Source organism: Somniosus microcephalus, unplaced genomic scaffold (genome assembly GCF_052327205.1).
Source record: "Somniosus microcephalus isolate GS21.2 unplaced genomic scaffold, FLI_Smic_1.0 unresolved_chr1, whole genome shotgun sequence".
Classification (NCBI taxonomy): domain Eukaryota; kingdom Metazoa; phylum Chordata; class Chondrichthyes; order Squaliformes; family Somniosidae; genus Somniosus; species Somniosus microcephalus.
Genome location: NW_028225179.1, coordinates 3226793 through 3247789, shown reverse-complemented (window position 1 = coordinate 3247789; position 20997 = coordinate 3226793). Strand labels below are relative to the sequence as shown.

At 50.8% G+C, this 20997-nt stretch overlaps 2 protein-coding genes across 2 annotated transcripts in view; one reads left to right on the top strand and one right to left on the bottom strand.

Moving 5' to 3' along the window:
* The window catches only part of LOC147093193 (uncharacterized), a 108485-nt gene extending 101872 nt beyond the window's left edge, over nucleotides 1–6613 (bottom strand). Inside the window, exon 1 of the mRNA XM_085974190.1 lies at nucleotides 4634–6613. Coding sequence (XP_085830316.1) covers nucleotides 4634–6247 — 1614 coding nt within the window. The 5' untranslated portion in view covers nucleotides 6248–6613. The remainder of the gene's footprint in view (nucleotides 1–4633) is intronic.
* Nucleotides 6614–7666: 1053 nt separating this feature from the next.
* On the top strand, nucleotides 7667–19801 carry LOC147093192 (uncharacterized). The gene is made up of 2 exons (XM_085974260.1): nucleotides 7667–7800; nucleotides 17233–19801. The coding sequence occupies exon 2, from the start codon at nucleotides 17342–17344 to the stop codon at nucleotides 18635–18637; it is 1296 nt and encodes a 431-aa protein (XP_085830386.1). The 5' UTR covers nucleotides 7667–7800; nucleotides 17233–17341; the 3' UTR covers nucleotides 18638–19801.
* The last annotated feature ends 1196 nt before the right edge of the window (nucleotides 19802–20997 follow it).

Genomic DNA, 20997 nt, shown 5'->3' with positions numbered 1-20997 from the left:
CACAAATCAATGGTAAAAGGTGGCTGTTGACAGTGGCAGAAGGTGGGTGGTGGTGTTCCACAAGGATCAGTGCTGGGTCCATTTTGGTATGAAGAATAGGGAGCTCACTTATCACTTGGAGGGTGCGAGCCTAGGTGGGGTAGAGGAACAAAGGGATCTCGGAGTACAAATACACAAATTACTAAAAGTTGCACCACAGGTTAGCAAGGCCATAAAAAAAGCAAACCAAACACTAGGGTTTATTTCTCGAGGGATAGAATTGAAAAGTAGGGAAGTTATGCTAAACATGTATCGAACCTTGGTTAGACCACACAGTTCTGATGAAGGGTCCCAGACCTGAAACGTTAACTCCGTTTCTCTCTCCATGGATGCTGCCCTGGCATTTTCTGCTGTTATTTCAGATTTCCAGCATCCACAGTATTTTGCTATTGAATTTAAGGGGAGGCTGGACAAGCATATGAGGGAGAATGGAATAGAGGGTTATGCTGATAGATTTAGATGAGGAATAAGAACATAAGAAATAGGAGCAGGAGTAGGCCAATCGGCCCCTCGAGCCTGCTCCACCATTCAATAAGATCATGGCTGATCTGATCCTAACCTCAAATCTTCTATCACTCTGCATCCACCCGAACCCATGTGATCTCCCGGGAGAGGCGAAAAACCAGATAAAGACCCAATGGCCAATTTGGGAGAAAAAAATCTGGGAAATTCCTCTCCGACCCGTCTAGGCGATCGAAACTCTTCCAGGAGATCACTCTGTCCCTATATTTTCTACAGTACTTACCTTCTGTAAAGGCGATCTCCACCCCAGCCAGGAACAGGAATAAAACCATCTCCTGAAATCTAACACAGAATTAGAACACAGTAGGAGCAGAACAAGGCTACACGGCCCCTGGGCCCACAGGGCCATGACCATTCCGAACCTAGACTCATGTCCAATTTCCTGCCCACTCCCCGTAACCCTTAATTCCCTTTACTTCTAGGAAACTATCTATTTCTGTTTTAAATTTATTTAATGATGTAGCTTCCACAGCTTTCTGGGGCAGCAAATTCCACAAACCTACCACCCTCTGAGTGAAGAAGTTTCTCCTCATCTCAGTTTTGAATGAGCAGCCCCTTATTTTAAGATTATGCCCCCTAGTTCTAGTTTCACCCATCATTGGGAACATCCTCACCGCATCCACCCGATCAAGCCCCTTCACAATCTTATATGTTTCAATAAGATCGCCTCTCATTCTTCTGAACTCCAATGAGTAGAGTCCCAATCTACTCAACCTCTCCTGACGGGAGGAGGCTCGAGTGGAGCTTGGACTGGTTGGGTCGAATGGTCTGTTTCTGTGCCGTATGTCCTATGTAATCCAATGTAACATAGTCTCATACCATCGTAGTTTCCTTTATTTAAATTCAGGACCCTAGTCTCTGAGTCAAATACTTCACTCTCCATCTTAAATGAAGAATTCTATCATATTATGATCGCTCCGCCCCAAGGGGCCTCGCACAAGATTGTTAATTATTCTTTTCTCATTACATAATACCCAGTCTAAGATGGCCTGATCTCTAGTTGGTTCCTCGACATATTGGTCCAGGAAACCATCCCATATACACTCTAGGAATTCCTCCTCCACAGTATTGTTACTAATTTGGTTAGCCCAAACTATATGTAGATTAAAGTCACCCATGATAACTGCTGTGCCCTTATTGCACGCATCTCTAATCTCCCATTTAATACCATCCCAAACCTCAGCATTACTGTTTGGGGGTCTGTATATAAATCCCCAGGGCCTGCTAATCTACATCTTAGGGTACTTAAATCAAATCAAATCAAATCAACTTTTATTGTCATTGTTAGTGCACAAGTGCAGTACAACGAAATGTAGGCTTGCGGCTCCCGAGAGTGTACATTTGGATTAAGACATTTAAACATTCAACATACATTTGGCTTGTAGTATATTAACATAAATATAACCATAATAAAGTGCATTGGCAGATGTGCAGGCTTTAGAGTTTATTTGTGGAGTTCAGTAGGATGACAGCCCTGGGAAAGAAGCTGTTCCTAAATCTGGTCGTACGGGTGCGAATGCATCTGTAGCGTCTCCCAGATGGCAGGAGGGCGAACAGACTGTGGCTGGGGTGGGTAGGGTCTTTGATGATGGACCGTGACCTCCGTAGACAGCGTTTCTGGTATAAGTGCTCTATGGTCGGTAGCCGGGTGCCGGTAATGCGTTGGGCAGTTTTGACTACCCGCTGCAGGGCTTTCCGGTCATAGTAGCTACAGCTGCCATACCATACTGTGATACAGTTTGTCAGGATGCTCTCTATAGTGCAGCGGTAAAAGTTAGAGAGGATCAGGGGTGACAGATTACATCCCTTCAGCCTCCTTAGGAAATATAGGCACTGCTGGGCCTTCTTCACCAGAGAGGAGGTGTTGAGGGACCAGGAGAGGTCTTCCGTGATGTGGACTCCGAGTAACTTAAAGCTGTCCACCCTTTCCACCACAGCCCCATGGATGTGGATGGGGGTGTGACTTCCGCCTTTGGACTTCCTGAAGTCCACAATGATTTCTTTTGTCTTCTTGGTGTTAAGGGCCAGGTTGTTATCGGCGCACCACTTCACGAGATGCTGGACCTCCTCCCTGTAGGCTGACTCATCGTTGTTGGTGATCTGGCCTACCACCGTTGTATCATCCGCAAACTTGATGATGGTGTTGGAACCATTAACAGCCACACAGTCGTGGGTGAAGAGGGAGTAGAGGAGGGGGCTCAGCACACATCCTTGTGGGGCCCCCGTGTTCAGGGTCGGGGGGGGGGGGGGAGGTGTGGTTACCTAATTTGACAGACTGGGGTCTGTTTGTTAGGAAGTCCAGGGTCCAGTTGCAGAGGGAAGTGTTCAGGCCAAGAGTTTGGAGTTTGCTGGCCAGCTTGTTGGGGACGATAGTGTTGAATGCTGAGCTGTAGTCTATTAACAGCATTGTGATGTAGGTCTCCTTACCATCTAGGTGATTCAGTGCCGAGTGTAGAGCAGTTGTGATTGCATCCTCCGTTGATCTGTTTGCACGATAGGCAAACTGGTGCTGGTCAAGAGAGGCGGGAACACTGGCTTTGATGTGAGCCAGGACCAGTCTCTCCAAACACTTCATTATGATGGGTGTGAGTGCGACAGGTCGATAGTCGTTCAGGCACATCACAGCCGTTTGTTTTGGCACAGGAATAATGGTAGCGGTCTTGAAGCATGCAGGGACTACTGCCTGGGCCAATGACAGATTGAAGATGGCGTTGAAGACATCAGCCAACTGATCAACACATTCCTTGCGTACCCATCCAGGGATGCTATCAGGTCCAGCAGCCTTACGTGTGTTCACTCCGCGTAGAACACCCCTTACGTCGGAGGTCGACAGAGTGAGCACCTGGTCTTCCGGGGGTGGCAAGGCTTTGGTAGCCGGCTCCCTGTTGTAGGAAGTGGCCCTATAAATAGTAGATGCATTGCTGATCATCTTCCAAAATTCTATAGACTCTGGAACAGTACCCATGGATTGGAGGGTAGCTAATGTAACCCCACTATTTAAAAAAGGTGGTAGAGAGAAAACGGGGAATTATAGATCAGTAAGCCTGACATCAGTAGTGGGGAAAATGCTGGAGTCCATTATAAAGGATGTAATAGCAGAGCACTTGGAAAACAGTGACAGGATCGGACAAAGTAAACATGGATTTACAAAAGGTAAATCGTGCTTGACTAATCTACTGGAATTTTTTGAGGATGTAACTGGTAGAATAGACAAGGGAGAACCAGTGGATGTGATGTATTTGGACTTTCAGAAGGCTTTCGATAAGGTCCCGCAGAAGAGATTAGCATGCAAAGTAAAAGCCCATGGGATTGGGGGTAAGGTACTGTCTTGGATAGAGAACTGGCTGGCAGACAGGAAGCAAAGAGTTGGAATAAACGGGTCTTTTTTCGAGTGGCAGGCAGTGACTAGTGGTGTAACGCAGGGATCAGTGCTAGGACCCCAGCTATTCACAATATATATAAATGATCTAGACGAGGGAACTAGATGTAATATCTCCAAGTTTGCAGATGACACAAAGCTGGGTGGGCGTGTGTGCTGTGAGGAGGATGCCGAGAAACTCCAGTATAATTTGGACAGGTTGGGTGATTATACTGCATCAGCCATGCATCTGCCCAATGTGGATTAATGCGAGGTTATCCACTTTGGTGGCAAAAACAGGAAGGCAGATTATTATCTGAACGGCAATAGATTGGGAGATGTGGAAATGCAACGAGACCTGGGCGTCCATGTGTACCAGTCGCTGAAGGTAAGCATGCAGGTGCAACAGGCGGTTAAGAAGGCAAATGGTATGGCACCTCTGACAGAGCAGCTGTCCCTCAGTACTGCCCTGGAGTGTCAGCTTAGATTACGTGCTCAAGTCTCCAGAGTGGGACTCAAACCCATGACCTTCTGACTCTAGAGGCGAGAGGGTCGCCCACTGAGCTGAGGCTGACCCCTCTTAATCTCCAGCCTATTTACTGGGGTTATCAGCATCTTCAAACTGCCCCCCAACCCCCTAATTGCCATTATTAACACAGAATAGTCCTTCATGTGATTAACAGCAGAATGGGACCAGTGCGCTCAGGTATGAACTCGCTGGTGTCTCAGCAGGTGAAATGAACTGGTGAATCCCTTTTCACACACTGAGCAGGGGAACGGCCTCTTCCCAGCGTGGGTGCGCTGGTGTTTCAGAAGAGCGGATGAGTGCGTAAACCTCTTCCCGCAGTGAGAGCAGCTGAACGGGCTCTCCCCAGTGTGGATGCGTCGATGCTTCTTCAGGCCCTTGGAGCATTTGAAACTCTTGTCGCAGTCGGAACATTTAAACGGCCTCTCGTCAGTGTGTACCAGCTGGTGTTCCTGCAGAGAGGTGAGACGAGTGAATCCTTTCCCGCACTCGGAGCAGGAGAACGGCCTCTCGTCAGTGTGAACCAGCTGGTGTTCCCGCAGAATGGAGGGACGAGTGAATCCTTTCCCACACTCGGAGCAGGTGAACGGCCTCTCGTCAGCGTGGACTCGCTGGTGCAGCCGCAGAGAGGAGGGACGAGTGTATCCTTTCCCGCACTCGGCGCAGGAGAATGGCCTCTCGTCAGTGTGAACCAGCTGGTGTTCCCGCAGAGAGGAGGGACGAGTGAATCCTTTCCCACACTCGGAGCAGGAGAACGGCCTCTCGTCAGTGTGCCCACGTTCGTGTACCAGCAGAGTGTGGGACTGGACAAATCCCATCCCGCACACGGAGCAGGTGAACGGCCTCTCCCCGGTGTGATGTCGCTGGTGTATCACCAGGTTCGATGACTTAGCAAACCTCTTTCCGCAGTGAGAGCAGCTGAACGGCCTCTCGCCGGTGTGAATGCGTTGATGCCTCGACACATCCTCGGTGCTTTTAAAGCTCTTCTCACAGTCAGGGCACTTGCAGGGTCTCTCGTCAGTGTGAGCTCGCTGGTGCACCCGCAGTGAGTTAGAGTGGCTGAATCCCTTCTCGCACACGGCGCAGGTGAACTGCATCTCCCCGGTGTGAGCTCGCTGGTGTGTCAGCAGGGCGGATTGTTTAGTGAATCCCTTATCGCACACGGAGCAGGTGAACGGCCTCTCCCCGGTGTGAACTCGCTGGTGTGTCAGCAGGGTGGAGGAGAGAGTGAATCCCTTCCCGCACACGGAGCAGGTGAACGGCCTCTCCCCGGTGTGAACTTGCTGGTGCTGTATCAGGTTGCTGGATGTTCTGAAGCCCTTCTTGCAGTCGGAGCACTGAAAAGGTCTCTCATCGGTGTGAACACGCTCGTGTATCAACAGGTGGCAAGACTGGTTAAACCTCTTCTCACAGTGAGAGCAGGCGAATGGCTTCTCGTTGGTGTGAACTCGCCGGTGTCTCAACAGGGCGGATTGTTGAGTGAATCCCTTCCCGCACACGGAGCAGGTGAACGGCCTCTTCCCGGTGTGTACTCGCTGGTGTGCCCGCAGGGAGCCTGAATGAGTGAATCCCTTCCCACACACAGAGCAGGTGAACGACCATTTCACAGAGTGACTGCCTTGATGAGTCTCCAGCTCGGAGAGGCAACTGAATCGTATCCCGCATTCCCGACATTTGCACGGATTCTCCTCGCTTTGGTTACACTTGTGCCTCCCCAGGCTGCACCTTCGGTTGAATCCACGTCCACACACAAGACACGTGTGCAGTTTGCCCGCAATCTGATTGCTGCTTTCTGCTTCCATATGTCGATGATATTCAGGTCCCGATGAATCGAGTGACTCCGTCAGATCTTCGTGTGAAGTTTGCGTTAAGCTGCCTGTCTGCAATTCCGCCCCTTGCAAGAGACAGTAAAACAGGTTTATATAAGTAATTAATGTAAATACAGGAGAGAAAATAAAGACAGACTGGCCTTTATACAGCGCCTTTCACGACCAACGGTTTTACAGCCAATGAATTACTTTTGAAGTGTAGTCGCTGTTGTAATGTGGGAAACACTGCAGCCAATTTGCATGATAAATAATGGCCAGGACACCGGGAATAACTCTCCTGCCCTTCTTCGAAATAATGGGATCTTTTATGTCCACCTGAACGTCTCATCCGAAAGACAGCCCTCCGACAGTGCGGCGCTCCCTCAGTACTGCCCCTCCGACAGAGCAGCGCTCCCTCAGTACTGCCACTCCGACAGTACGGCGCTCCCTCAGTACTGCCCCTCTGACAGTGCGGTGCTTCCTCAGTACTGCCCCTCCGACAGTGCAGCACTCCCTCAGTACTGCCCCTCCGACAGTGCGGCGCTCCCTCTGTGCTGCCCCTCCGACAGTGCGGCGCTCCCTCAGTACTGCTCCTCCGACAGTGCGGCGCTCCCTCAGTACTGCCCCTCCAACAGGGCCGCACCCCCGAAGCACCGCCCCCCCGACAGTGCGGCGCTCCCTCAGTACTGCCCCTCCGACAGTGCAGCGCTCCCTCAGTACTGCCCCTCCGACAGTGCAGTGCTTCCTCAGTACTGCCCCTCCGACAGTGCGGCGCTCCCTCAGTACTGCCCCTCTGACAGTGCAGTGCACCCTCAGTACTGCCCCTCCGACAGTGCGACACACCCTCAGTACAGCCCCTCCGACAGGGCGGCGCACCCTCAGTACCGCCCCTCCGACAGGGCCGCGGCCCCCAAGTACAGCTCTTCCGACAGTGTGGCGCTCCTTCGGCACTGCCCCGCAGCGTCAGCCTAGATTTATGTGCTCGAGTCCCTGGAGTGGGGACTTTGAACCCACAACTTTCTGACTCAGAGATGAGGGTGCTCCCAATGGAGCCACTGGCTGGCTCTAAAGGTCTTTCACATCCTTGCTAAAGTGCTGTGGCCGGGGTAATTGTCACTGTCCCTTTAATCAGAGGAACACACGAGAGGGGGGAGGGAGTCCCTTTAAACGTGGAGGGGGTGGGTGTCCCTTTAAATGTGGAGGGGGTGGGTGTCCCTTTAAATGTGGCGGAGGTGAATGTCCCTTTAAATGTGGAGGGGGTGGGTGTCCCTTTAAATGTGGAGGGGTGGGTGTCCCTTTAAATGTGGAGGGAGTGGGGGTGGGTGTCTCTTTAAATGTGGAGGGGGTGGTTGTCCCTTTAAATGTGGTGGGTCTGGTGTCTCTTCAAATGTGGAGGGGGTGGGTGTCCCTTTAAATGTGCAGAGGCGGGGCCGCGCATGCTCATTCGGCCCCCTCACCACAACACCAGGCTGCCAGTGCGCCTGCGCGGGGCCTCCGGGGAGCAGACGGAAGACGGGCCCGGTGAAGAGGCGGAATCAGCGGCCGGGGTAAAGTAAACTGTTGGGGAATCGATTTAAATCGAGGTGAGGGGGGGAGCGGAGAGCGAGATTATAGAGTAAAAGACGAGAAAAACCAAACCTGAGAGTCGGGCGGGCGGGACCTCCGTGGACACCGGACGCAGCGGATTGAGACGCGCGGGATGGCGAAGTGTGCCGGAGCAATGTGATTCAGACTGACGGGGGCGCTGACCAATAGGAAGAGGGCTGAGCTGGGAGGACTGAATTGGGCGGCCTGGTCCTGCAACTAATGGCGGCACGTCTAGGAGGCGGGACCCGCCCTCCCCGGCGCTGAGGCTGGGGCCCGCTTGTGACGTCATCACAGGAAGCGGCCCAATCAGGTGGATGGAGGCCGGCCCGGTGACTGACGGGAGCTCTGACCAATAGGACGAGGGCTGAACTGGGAGGACTGAACTGGGTGGCCTGGTCCTCCAACCAATGGCGGCGCGGCAAGGGGGCGGGGCCTCCTCTCCAGCTCAGTTGCTGGGGTCGATTGTGTCGCACTGTCCCCAGGTGAGAGCAGCTCAGTCAGCACAGAGCTGTGGCTGGAATCTGGGAGAGGGGCCGCAGGCAGCACAGAGCTGGGGCTGGAATCTGGGAGAGGGGCCGCAGGCAGCACAGAGCTGGGGCTGGAATCTGGGAGAGGGGCCGCAGGCAGCACAGAGCTGGGGCTGGAATCTGGGAGAGGGGCCGCAGGCAGCACAGAGCTGGGGCTGGAATCTGGGAGAGGGGCCGCAGTCAGCACAGAGCTGGGGCTTGAATCTGGGAGAGGGGCCGCAGGCAGCACAGAGCTGGGGCTGGAATCTGGGAGAGGGGCCGCAGGCAGCACAGATCTGGGGCTGGAATCTGGGAGCGGGGCCGCAGTCAGCACAGAGCTGGGGCTGGAATCTGGGAGAGGGGCCGCAGGCAGCACAGAGCTGGGGCTGGAATCTGGGAGAGGGGCCGCAGTCAGCACAGAGCTGGGGCTGGAATCTGGGAGAGGGGCCGCAGGCAGCACAGAGCTGGGGCTGGAATCTGGGAGAGGGGCCGCAGGCAGCACAGAGCTGGGGCTGGAATCTGGGAGAGGGGCCACAGTCAGCGGGCCTGGCAATGGGGCACAAGCTTCACAATAAAAGCTTCTTTCAAATGCACAATTGTTTCTTACAGACAGCCTTGGTCACTCTGCAAAAAAAACTGTTTAACAATTCATCATAACTCCCCTGCTTTAGGAGAGGCGGAGAGTGCAAAAGCAAGGAAGTTATATTGAAACTGTGTAAAAGAAGACTGGAGTCAGCTGTGGTTCAGTGGATAGCAGAGTCAGAAGGTTGTGGGTTCAAATCCCGCTCCAGGGACTTGAGCACATAAAGCGAGGCTGACACTCCAGTGCGGTGCTGAGGGAGCGCCGCACTGTCGGAGGGGCAGTGCTGAGGGAGCGCCGCAATGTCGGAGGGGCAGTGCTGAGGGAGCGCCGCACTGTCGGAGGGGCAGTGCTGAGGGAGCGCAGCACTGTCGGAGGGGCAGTACTGAGGGAGCACCACACTGTCGGAGGGGCAGTACTGAGGGACCGCCGCACTGTCAGAGGAGCAGTCCTCGGAGCGCCGCGCCATCGGAGGGGCAGTAGTGTGGAAGCGCCGCACTGTCGGAGGGGCAGCACTGAGGGAGCGCCGCAGTGTCGGAGGGGCAGTACTGACATTGTGCTGCACTGTCGGAGGGGCAGTACTGAGGGAGCGCCGCACTGTCGGAGGGGCAGTGTTGAGGGAGCGCTGCACTGTCGGAGGGGCAGTACTGAGGGCGTGCTGCACTGTCGGAGGGGCAGTACTGAGGGAGCGCCGCACTGTCGGAGGGGCAGTGCTGAGGGAGTGCTGCACTGTCGGGGGAAGCAATGCTGTGGGAGTGCTGCATTGTCGGAGGGGCAGTAATGAAGGAGCGCTGCAGTATCGGAGGTGCGGTCTTACAGGTGAGACGTTAAACCGAGGCCCCCGTCTGCCCCCTCAGGTGGACGTAAAAGTTCCTGTGGTGCTATTTTGAAAAAGTTATCCCCGGTGTTTTGAGCCCAATATTTATCCCTCAATCAACATGACGAAAAAACATTATCGGGTCATTATCACATTGCTGTTTGTGGGAGCTTGCTGTGCGCAAATTGGCTGCCGCGTTTCCCACATTACAACAATGAATACACTTCAAAAGTACTTCATTGGCTGTAAAGCGCTTTGGGACATCCGGTGGTTGTGAAAGGCAGTTAAGAAGGCAAATGGGTCGCTGGCCTTCATTACAAGAGGATTTGAGTACAGGAGTAAAGAAGTCTTACTCCAATTATATCTTCTTCTTAGGCAGTCCCTCGGAACCGAGGATGACTTGCTTCCACATTAAAAATGAGTTCTCAGGTGTAAGGGTAAACCGGGAGAGCTTCTTCTCCCCGAGACAGACCCTCTGATATAAAGGGTCGACTGGATCCATGTTTATCTGTAATTTAAACAGTGGTCTGGTCGAGTTCCGAGCTCTTTCCCCTAGAGGAGAGGGTAGAATGGGGGTCTTTAGTGTTAAATGGTTTCACCTGGGTCCATTGCTTCCATCGCATACCCATCGGTTCTTGTAGACAAACACACGTATCACTTGTCATTAATACAGTACATGGCCCCATCCAACGGGGCCCATTCCCTTTCTTCCGATAACTTGCGTCATTACTTGTTGACCTATTCTGGGCAACTCGTCTGGTTTACGTCCAGCATTCTGCCTTTCTAGATCTTTAATCTGTTGTTGGTTCTTTACTACTTTATTTAGTGCTTGTGCCTCCAGATTTAGTTGTACTAAGTACTGTATTGCCTTAATCTATCTTGCACTGGTCCTGCTCTTAAACACATTCTTTGGTTCTGTCTTCACAAAGGAGGACACAAATAACCTCCCAGAGATGTCGGGGGAACATAGGGTCTAATGAAAGGGAGGAACTGAATGAAATCAGTATTTGTAGGGAAATGGTGTTGGGGAAATTGATGGGATTGAATGCCGATAAATCCCCAGGGTCTGATAATCTACATCCTAGGGTACTTAAGGAAGTGGCCTTGAAATAGTAGATGCATTGCTGGTCATCTTCCAACATTCGATAGACTCTGGAACAGTACCCTTGGATTGGAGGGTAGCTAATGTTACCCCACTGTTCAAAAAAGGTGGTAGAGAGAAAATGGGGAATTATAGACCGGTAAGCCTGACATCGGTAGTGGGGAAAATGCTAGAGTCCATTATAAAGGATGTAATAGCAGAGCATTTCGAAAAAAGTGACCGGATCGGACAAAGTCAACATGGATTTACAAAAGGTAAATCATGCTTGACTAAGCTATTGGAATTTTTTGAGGATGTAACTGGTAAAATAGATAAGGGAGAACCAGTAAATGTGGTGTATTTGGACTGTCAAAGGGCTTTCGATAAGGTACCGCATAAGAGATTAGTGTGTAAAGTTAAGGCACATGGGATTGGGGGCAAGGTGTTGACTTGGATAGAGAACTGGTTGGCAGACAGGAAGCAAAGAGTTGGAATAAACGGCTCTTTTTCCGAGTGGTAGGCAGTGACTAGTGGGGTACCGCAGGGATCGGTCCTTGGACCCCAGCTATTCACAATATATATTAATCTGGACGAGGGAACTAGATGTAATATCTCCAAGTTTGCAGACGACACAAAGCTGGGTGGGCGTGTGTGCTGTGAGGAGGATGCCGAGAAACTCCAGTATGATTTGGACAGATTGGGTGATTGGGCAGAAGCGTGGCAGATGCAATATAACGTGGATAAATGCGAGGTTATCCACTTTGGTGTCAAGAACAGGAAGGCAGATTATTATCTGAATGGCAATAGATTGGGAGAAGGGGAAGTGCAACGAGACCTGGGCGTCCTTGTTCACCAGTCGCTGAAGGTAAGCATGCAGGTGCAGCAGGCGGTTAAGAAGGTAAATGGTATGTTGGCCTTCGGAGCAAGAGGGTTCGAGTACAAGAACAAGGATGTCTTGCTGCAGTTGTACAGGGCCTTGGTGAGACCACATCTTGAGTATTGTGTGCAGTTTTGGTCGCCTTATCTGAGGAAGGATGTTCTTGCCATGGAGGGAGTGCAGCGAATATTCACCAGACTGATACCTGGGATGGCAGGAATGACGTATGAGGAGAGATTGGGTCGATTGGGCTTATATTCGCTGGAGTTTAGAAGAATGAGAGGGGATCTCATTGAAACTTATAAAATTCTGAATAGACTGGACAGACTAGATGCAGGAAGGATGTTCCCGATGGTCAGGGAGTCCAGAACCAGGGGTCACAGTCTAAAGATAAGGGATAAGCCATTTAGGATAGAGATGAGGAATTTCTTCACCCAGAGAATGGTGAACCTGTGGAATTCTCTACCACAGAAGGCAGTTGAGGCCAATTCATTAAATATATTCAAGAAGGAGTTGGATGTATTTCTTAAGGCTAAAGGGATCAAGGGATATGGGGAGAAGGCAGGGACAGGGTACTGAATTTGGATGATCAGCCTTGATCTCATTGAATGGCGGAGCAGGCTCGAGGGTAGGGAAATTATTGGAAAAATTCTGAGGGACAGAATTGGTCTCCACTTGGAGAGGCAGGGATTAATTGGTCGAGGGAAGATCGTGTCTCGCCAATTTGATTGAATTTTTCGAGGGGTGACTAGGTGTGTGGATGAGGGTAGTGCAGTGGATGTGGTTTACATGGATTTCAGTAAGGCTTTTGATAAAGTCTCGCATAGTAGACTGGTCAGGAAGGTAAGAGTCCATGGGATCCAGGGTGCCTTGGCAAATTGGATCCAAAAATGGCTTAGTGGCAGAAGGCAGAGGGTGATGGTGGAAGGTTGTTTTTGTGACTGGAAGCCTGTGTCCAGTGGGGTACCGCCGGGATCGGTGCTGGGTCCCTTGCTGTTTGTGGTCTACATTAATGATTTGGATGTGAATGTAAAAGGTATGATCAGTAAGTTCGCAGATGACACGAAAATTGGTGGGGTGGTAAATGGCGAGAAGGGAAGCCTCAGGCTACAGGACGATATAGATGGGTTGGTCAGATGGGCGGAACAGTGGCAAATGGAATTTAACCCTGAAAAGTGTGAGCTGATGCATTTTGGAGGGACTAACAAGGCAAGGGAATACACAATGAATGGTAAGACCCTAGGAAAGACAGAGGATCAGAGGGACCTTGGTGTGCATGTACATAGATCCCTGAAGGCAGCAGAACAGGTGGATAAGGTGTTTAAAAAGGCATATAGGATACTTGCCTTCATTAGCCGAGGCATACAATATAAGAGCAGGGAGGTTATGATGGAGCTGTACAAAACACTGGTTAGACCACAGCTGGAGTACTGTGTGCAGTTCTGGTCGCCACACTATAAGAAGGATGTGATTGCTTTGGAGAGGGTGCAGAGGAGATTTACCAGGATGTTACCTGGGCTGGAGCGCTTCAGCTATGAAGAAAGACTGGACAGGCTGGGGTTGTTTTCCTTGGAGCACAGAAGGCTGAGGGGGGGACCTGATTGAGGTGTACAAAATTATGAGGGGCATAGATAGGGTAGATAGAAAGGAGCTTTTTCCCTTAGTAGAGGGGTCAATAACCAGGGGGCATAGATTCAAGGTAAGGGGCAGGAGGTTTAGAGGGGATTTGAGGAAAAACTTTTTCACCCGGAGGGTGGTTGGAATCTGGAACTCACTGCCTGAAAGGGTGGTAGAGGCAGGAACCCTCACAACATTCAAGAAGCATTTAGATGAGCACTTGAAATGCAATAGCATACAAGGCTACGGACCAAGTGCTGGAAAATGGGATTAGATTAGACAGGGCTTGATGGCCGGCGTGGACACGATGGGCCGAAGGGCCTCTTTCTGTGCTGTATAAATCTATGACTCTATGGTCGAATGGCCTACTCCTGCTCCTATCTTCTATGTTTCTATGAACCCCAGGACCAGGCCCCTATGGGGAATAGGTATGCAGATCTAGGCGCAAAACTAGCTGCGGAAGAAATGCAACCAGAGGACGCATTCAAAAACGAAATGAATATGGTCATGATAGTCAGTGGGGTACAGGAAGTGAATATAATGGAGCTACAAGAAAATACTAGTAAAGAGCAAAAGGAGAAATGGAGACAAGCTGGCGCGCAATTACAAGATGGAATTTGGAAATGGGGCCCACGTAACCAGGTGGTGGCACCGGAATGTTGTAGACAACAACTGATGGCGCTATACCATAGTGTAACACATACTGGCAGAAGTAACATGTTGCACCTACTGACACAGTACTGGTGGTGACCAAAGATAGGTCGGGAAGTAGCGAAATATTGCCACCGCTGTATAATATGCACTAAGAATAATGTAGGACAGAGATGTCGAGTTAGAGTAGCAAACCAACCCAGGCCCCAAGGACCCTGGGAAAACTTACAAATTGACTTTACCGGCCCCTTAGCGCAGGACCGGGGGAAGAAATATTGCCTGGTAATAATTGACCAATTTACCAGGTGGGTGGAAGCCTTTGCCACCCGAGATTGCTCTGCACAAACAGTTGCACTAATATTGGCTACCGAGGTTATACCCCGTTGGGGAGTGCCTCTGCAAATTGACTCAGACAACGGCACTCATTTCACCGGCAAAATAATGAAAATCTGTAAGCTGCTACATGTGACACAAAAATATCACATACCATATCACCCCCAGAGCTCGGGGATGGTAGAAAGAATGAATAGGACACTGAAAAACGCGCTGACAAAAGCCATCCAAGAAACAGGGAAGGGATGGTCGGAATTATTACCCAGCATACTAATGAGGCTGCGAGCCACCCCAGGACAAACGACCGGACTGACCCGCTATGAATTAATGATGGGACGAGCTATGAGACTACCAGAGGATTTGGCTGGAGGGGTGGGAAACATAGAAACATAGAAGATAGGATCAGGAGTAGGCAATTCGGCCCCTCGAGCCTGCTCCGCCATTCAATGAGATCATGGCTGATCATATATCAAGGAGCGCAGAGATCGGGGAGGGTTGTGGGGCTGGAGGAGGTTACAGAGATAGCGAGAGACCGAGGGCCATGGAGGGATTTGAGAACAAGGATGAGATTGCTGGACCAGGAGCGAATGTAGGTCAGCGAGCACAGGGTGAACGGGACTTGGTGCGAGTTAGGACACAAACAGTCGAGTCTGGAGGTAACAAAGGTTTGGATGAGGGTTTCAGGCAGGAAACGTGGCAGTGAATTCACTCACACCAAGCTCGCACAGATAGCAGTGTGATAATGGCCAGATAATCTGTATTGGTGATGTTGGGTGAGCGATAAACATTGGCCCCAGGACACAGGGTGAACTCCCCCTGCACTTTTTAGGTTTTTAAACTGTCATTCAAGTTTCCCTCCCTCTATTGTGAAGGGCGGGTATCCGCTGGGATACAGTCCCACAGTCACTGGTTGCCTTCTAGTGCCCCTCCGAGTGGCCAATGTGTGAGGGTGTGCAGTGACTGTTGGCAGCCTATTCAACCTTGGGGGGCATCACAGACAAAATCAAACCCCCTTTGCAGACTCGGCCTTTGCTGCCGGGGTGACTGGACAGTGATCAGTAGCAGGAGCCCAGGGCACTGAGGCTAACTGCAGTCTCCCCAACTGCATCCCAGGCCGGGATCAGCTGAACACCCCCACAGTGTGCAGCTGGAATGTGCAACCTATCCTGGGGAGCGGGGGAAAGGGAGGTCAAGGGTCAGCACAGAATGTCAGTCGACCTTGACCCCCAGACTCCCTCAATCATTGAATCATAGAAATTTACAGCACAGAAGGAGGCCATTCGGCCTATCTTGTCCGTGCCGGCCGACAAAGCTATCCACCCTAATCCCACTTTCCAGCACTTGGTCCATAGCCCTGTAGGTTACGGCACTTCAAGTGCATATCCAAGTACTTTTTAATGTGATGAGGGTTTCTGCCTCTACCACCCTGTCAGGCAGTGAGTTCCAGACCCCCACCATCCTCTGGGTGAATGAATTTTTCCTCAAATCCCCTCTAAACCTCCGACCAATTACTTTAAATAATAATAATAATAATTCAACTTTCTATGCCTCCTGGTTATTGACCCTTCTGCTAAGGGAAATAGGTCCTTCCTATCCACTCTATCTAGGCCCCTCATAATTTTATACACCTCAGTTAAGTTTCCCCTCAGCCTCCTCTGTTGCAAAGAAAACAACCCCAGCCTATCCAATCTTTCCTCATAGTTAAAATTCCCCAGCCTAGCCAACATCCTGGTAAATCTCCTCTGTACCCTCTCTAGTGCAATCACATCCTTCCTGTAATGTGGTGACCAGAACTGCACGCAGTATTCTAGCTGCGGCCTAACTAGTGTTTTATACAGTTCAAGCATAACCTCCTGCTCTTATATTCGATGCCTCGGCTAATAAAGGCAAGTATCCCGTGTGCCTTCTTAACCACCTTATCTACCTGTCCTGCTACCTTTAGGGATCTGTGGACATGCACTCCAAGGTCCCTCTGATCCTCTGCACTTCTCAGTGTCCTACCATTTATAGTCTATTCCCTTGCCTTGTTAGCCCTCCCCAAATGCATTACCTCGCACTTCTCCGGATTGAATTCCATTTGCCACTGTTCTGCCAACCTGACCAGTCCATTGATATCTCCCTGCAGTCTGCAGCTTTCTTCTTCATTATCAACCACACGGACAACTTTTGCATCATCTGCAAACTTCTTCATCATACTTCCTACATTCCAGTCCAAATCATTGATAGAGACCACTCAGCAGGAACACGTTCTATTGACGTCATGATGTTTCCACCTTTTATGACATCAAGACATCCAAGTGCGCGTCACACGCCACCCGCCCACTGCTCCTGCGATCTCTCTCCCTATTGGTCGGCGGACACGTCAATCCCACCCGCTGCCAGTGGTCACGTGCCCCTGAGGCGCTCTCTGGCTCCGCCCGAGTGAAGTCGCTCCATTCGGTGCCTGCGGAGCGCTCGGTCTCTCAGGTTTGGATTCCCCGTTATTCTCTCCCCTCCTCTGATCTCAATCGGATCTGGGGGAAAACTCACTTTCCCTCACTGATTGCGGCTCTTCACCAACACCGACTTTACAAAGAAAGCCCCGCGCGGCAGCCTGGAGCTCGGGCCCAGCGCGCAGGCGCGGGGGTGGATGATTGACAGGGGCCCAGGGTGTGTGTTGAGCATGCGCGGTGCGGGCCGGGCGCCTGTGGAGCAGGAGAGGGCGGGGCCATGGGGCGCATGCGCAGTGTCAGCCACAACTCAGCGCGGCGGCCAGAGCGCTTTCTGGAGCGCGGGGGCTTGTGGGGATTGCAGCCGCCATTACTGTTGATCCTTTCAACCAACCTGTGCAGCAACTGGAGCCTGAAAATCAGCTTCACTGCCCCTGGGCTGGGAAAGAGCGTCATGAGACAACATTCTCCCTCTTACCCCTTTCTACACTCCTTTTACAGGGTTTTAGAAGTGGAGCATTTACAGACAGGAAACTCAGACCAAACACCACGTCAGGATCTGACAGAGTCGCTCGATTTATCAGGACCTGAATATCATCGGCTTTTGCACATGGAAGGAGAGAGCAAGGATCACAGTGCAGACAAACCGCACACATGTTCCGTGTGTGGACCTGCCTTCAGCCGATTGCCTGACCTGGCGAGACACGTGCACCATCACACCGGGGAGAAACCGGGTAAAGGTGGGGATGGTGGGAATGGATTCAGTTCCCTGTCTACGTTAGAAGTTCATCCGCACAGTCACCCCGGGGACAGTCCGTTCACCTGCTCCGTGTGTGGGAAGGGATTCACTAAGACATCCATCTTGCGAACACACCAGCGAGTTCACACTGAGGAGAGGCCGTTCACCTGCTCCGTGTGTGGGAAGGGATTCACTCAGTCCTCAACTCTGCTCAAACACCAGCGAGTTCACACTGGAGAGAGACCGTTCACCTGCTCCGTATGTGGGAAGGGGTTCACTCAGTCCTCAACTCTGCTTGAACACCAGCGAGTTCACACTGGGGAGAGGTGGTTCACCTGCTCCATGTGTGGGATGCGATTCATATGCTCATCCAACCTGCTGAGACACCAACGAGTTCACACTAATGAAAGGCCTTTCACCTGCTCCGTGTGTGGGAAGGGATTCACTCAGTCATCCAACCTGTTGGCACATGGGCAAGTTCACACTGGAGAGAGGCCGTTTAAATGTTCTGACTGTGGGAAGATGTTTAAAAGGTCCGGAGATCTGAAGGGACACCAGTGTACTCACATTGGGGAGAAGCTGTTCGCCTGCTCTGTGTGTGGGAAGGGATTCACTCAGTCATCCAACATGCTGACACACCAGCGAGTTCACACTGGGGAGAGGCCGTTCACCTGCTCCGTGTGTGGGAAGGGATTCACTCAGTCATCCAACCTGTTAGCACATGGGCAAGTTCACACTGGAGAGAGGCCGTTTAAATGTTCTGACTGTGGGAAGAGGTTTAAAAGCTCCAGCAATTTGATGACACACCAGTGTACTCACACTGGGGAGAAGCTGTTCACCTGCTCCGTGTGTGGGAAGGGATTCACTCTGTCATCCAACCTACTGACTCACCAGCGAGTTCACACTGGGGAGAGACCATTTAAATGTTCTGACTGTGGGAAGAGGTTTAAAAGGTCCAGAGATCTGAAGGGACATCAGCGTACTCACACTGGGGAGAAGATGTTCACCTGCTCCGTGTGTGGGAAGGGATTCACTCGTTCATCCTACCTGCTGACACACCAGCGAGTTCACACTGATGAGAGACCATGTAAATGTTCTGACTGTGGTAAGAGCTTTAAATGGCCGAAGGACCTGAAGAGACACCAGCAAGCTCACACTGTTCTGTAGCACAGGGCTCTGCGGACAGCTAGGGTGTCATGAACATGGAATGGATGAATGTTTTTTAAATTCTTGTACTGCTGTTTAATCTTTAAGACTGTTGTGCTGATGATTACCTTCATTTGACTGTTCATGGTGTTCCATAGAATATACAGCACAGAAACAGGCCATTCAGCCCAACTGGTCCATGCCAGTGTTTATGCCCCACACCCACCCTACTTCAATTAACCCGATCAACATCTCCTCCCATTCCTTTCTCCCTTGTGTGGCTTCCCCATAAATGCATCTGTGCTGTTCCCCTCAACCACTCCCTGTGGTAGCGAGTTCCCCATTCTCACCATTCTCAGGGTAAAGACATTTCTCCTGAATTCCCTACTTAATCTATCAGAGACTATTTTATATTGATGGCCTATAACTATGATGAGATTCTGTTAAGCTGACCCGTATGTTGTTGTACTTTGTCTTTGACCCCTACATAAACGTGAGGTCATACAAAACTCGGCTGCCTGTGTCCTAACTCGCACCAAGTCCCGTTCGCCCATCACCCCTGTGCTCGCTGACCTACATTGGCTCCCTGTTAAGCAGCACCTTGATTTCAAAATTCTCATCCTTGTTTTCAAATCCCTCCATGGCCTCACCCCTCCCTTTCTCTGTAATCTCCTCCAGCCCTACAACCATCCAAGATATCTGTGCTCTTCCAATTCTGGCCTCTTGTGCATCCCTGATTTTAATCGCTCCACCACTGGTGGCCGTGCCTTCTGTTTCCTAGGCCCTAAGCTCTGGAATTCCCGCCCAAAACCTCTCCGCCTCGCTACCTCTCTTTCATAAGAACATAAGAAATAGGAGCAGGAGTCGGCCATACGGCCCCTCGAGCCTGCGCCGCCATTCAATAAGATCTTGGCTGATCATCGACCTCAACTCCACTTTCCCGCCCGATCTCCATATCCCTTGATTCCCCCAGAGTCCAAGGATCCATCGATCTCAGCCTTGAATATACTCACCAACTCAACTTTCCTCCTTTAAGACGCTCCTTAAAACCTACCTCTTTGACCAAGCTTTTGGCCACCTGCCCTAATTTATCATTATGTGGATCGGTGTCAAATTTTGTCTTAAAATACTCCTGTGCAGCACTTTGGGACGTTTTACTGCATTAAAGGCGCTATATAAATATAAGTTGTTGTTGTTCTGATGAATGAAACATTACTGAGCCCCTGTACCCGTGTTATGGGATGAAGTGCCAGACAAGTGAAGGCACAACGCCTGGGTGTGAATCTGATAATAACCTCACGGACCGTATAGGTGTGATAACCAGATGGGCTTGTGGTTATAGTCTGGTTATAGTCTGGTCACAGATGGACTAAATGCCCTGAGTTAGCAGGAGTTCAGGAGGCGGTCAACAGACGGGTCCAAACAATCCCATTTCCTGAGCGGTAACCAAGCTTGTGTATAAGAACAGGCCACTTAAGCCGTTGTCAGTTGGAACAGACTCGAGAAGATCGTGCGTGAATCCACTGTACTTCTATTCTCCAGATTGAGGGAATTATCACCCGATCTGTGTTATGCAGCGCTCTTAATAAAGCCTGGAGAGACAATTTGTGTTCTTGTGAGCTTGATTATCTGGTATTCGAAACCCTGGGACTCCCGATCATTAGAGTCAACCTCAGTGTGTGGAAAGGGATTCCCTGGTGTATCCCACCCGCTGACACACCAGAGTGTCCACAGTGTGACTGCGGTGGGTCGATTCCACTGTTTCCGATGCCTTTAATCACATCCAGGACTGAACCATGTTAATTCAGGCAACTGGGGCTTGTTAATGTTAAGAGCCTCCAATAACTGGGCTGGATTTAAAGATTATTCCCTGTTCTCTCAGTACTAGTGAGCAGAGAGAAGCTGATGTTATAGAATCATAGAGCACAGTAGGATGCCTTTCGGCCCATCATGCTGGTGCTGGCTCTCTGAAAGAGCGATGCGATTAGTCCCACTGCCCTGCTCTTTCCCCACAGCCCTGCAAATTTCTGCTTTTAGTATATACCCAATTCCCTTTTAACAGTTACTATTGAATCTGCTTCCACCTCCCATTCAGGCAGTGCATTCCAGATCATCACAATTCGCTGTGTAAAAAAAGTCTCCTCATTTCCTCTCTAGATTCTTTTGCCAATGATCTGAAATCTGTGTCCTCTCGTTACCGAACCTCCAGCCAGTGACAACAGCTTCTCCTTGTTTGCTCGATCAAAACCCCTCATAATTTTGAGCACCTCGATCACAGCTCCACTTAACCGTCTCAGCTCCAAGTTATATTGCCGTTGTTTTGTGAATTGTTGCTGTGATTGAGGTGCTGGATGTCCGTGCCTGGGGAATGGGACATTCTA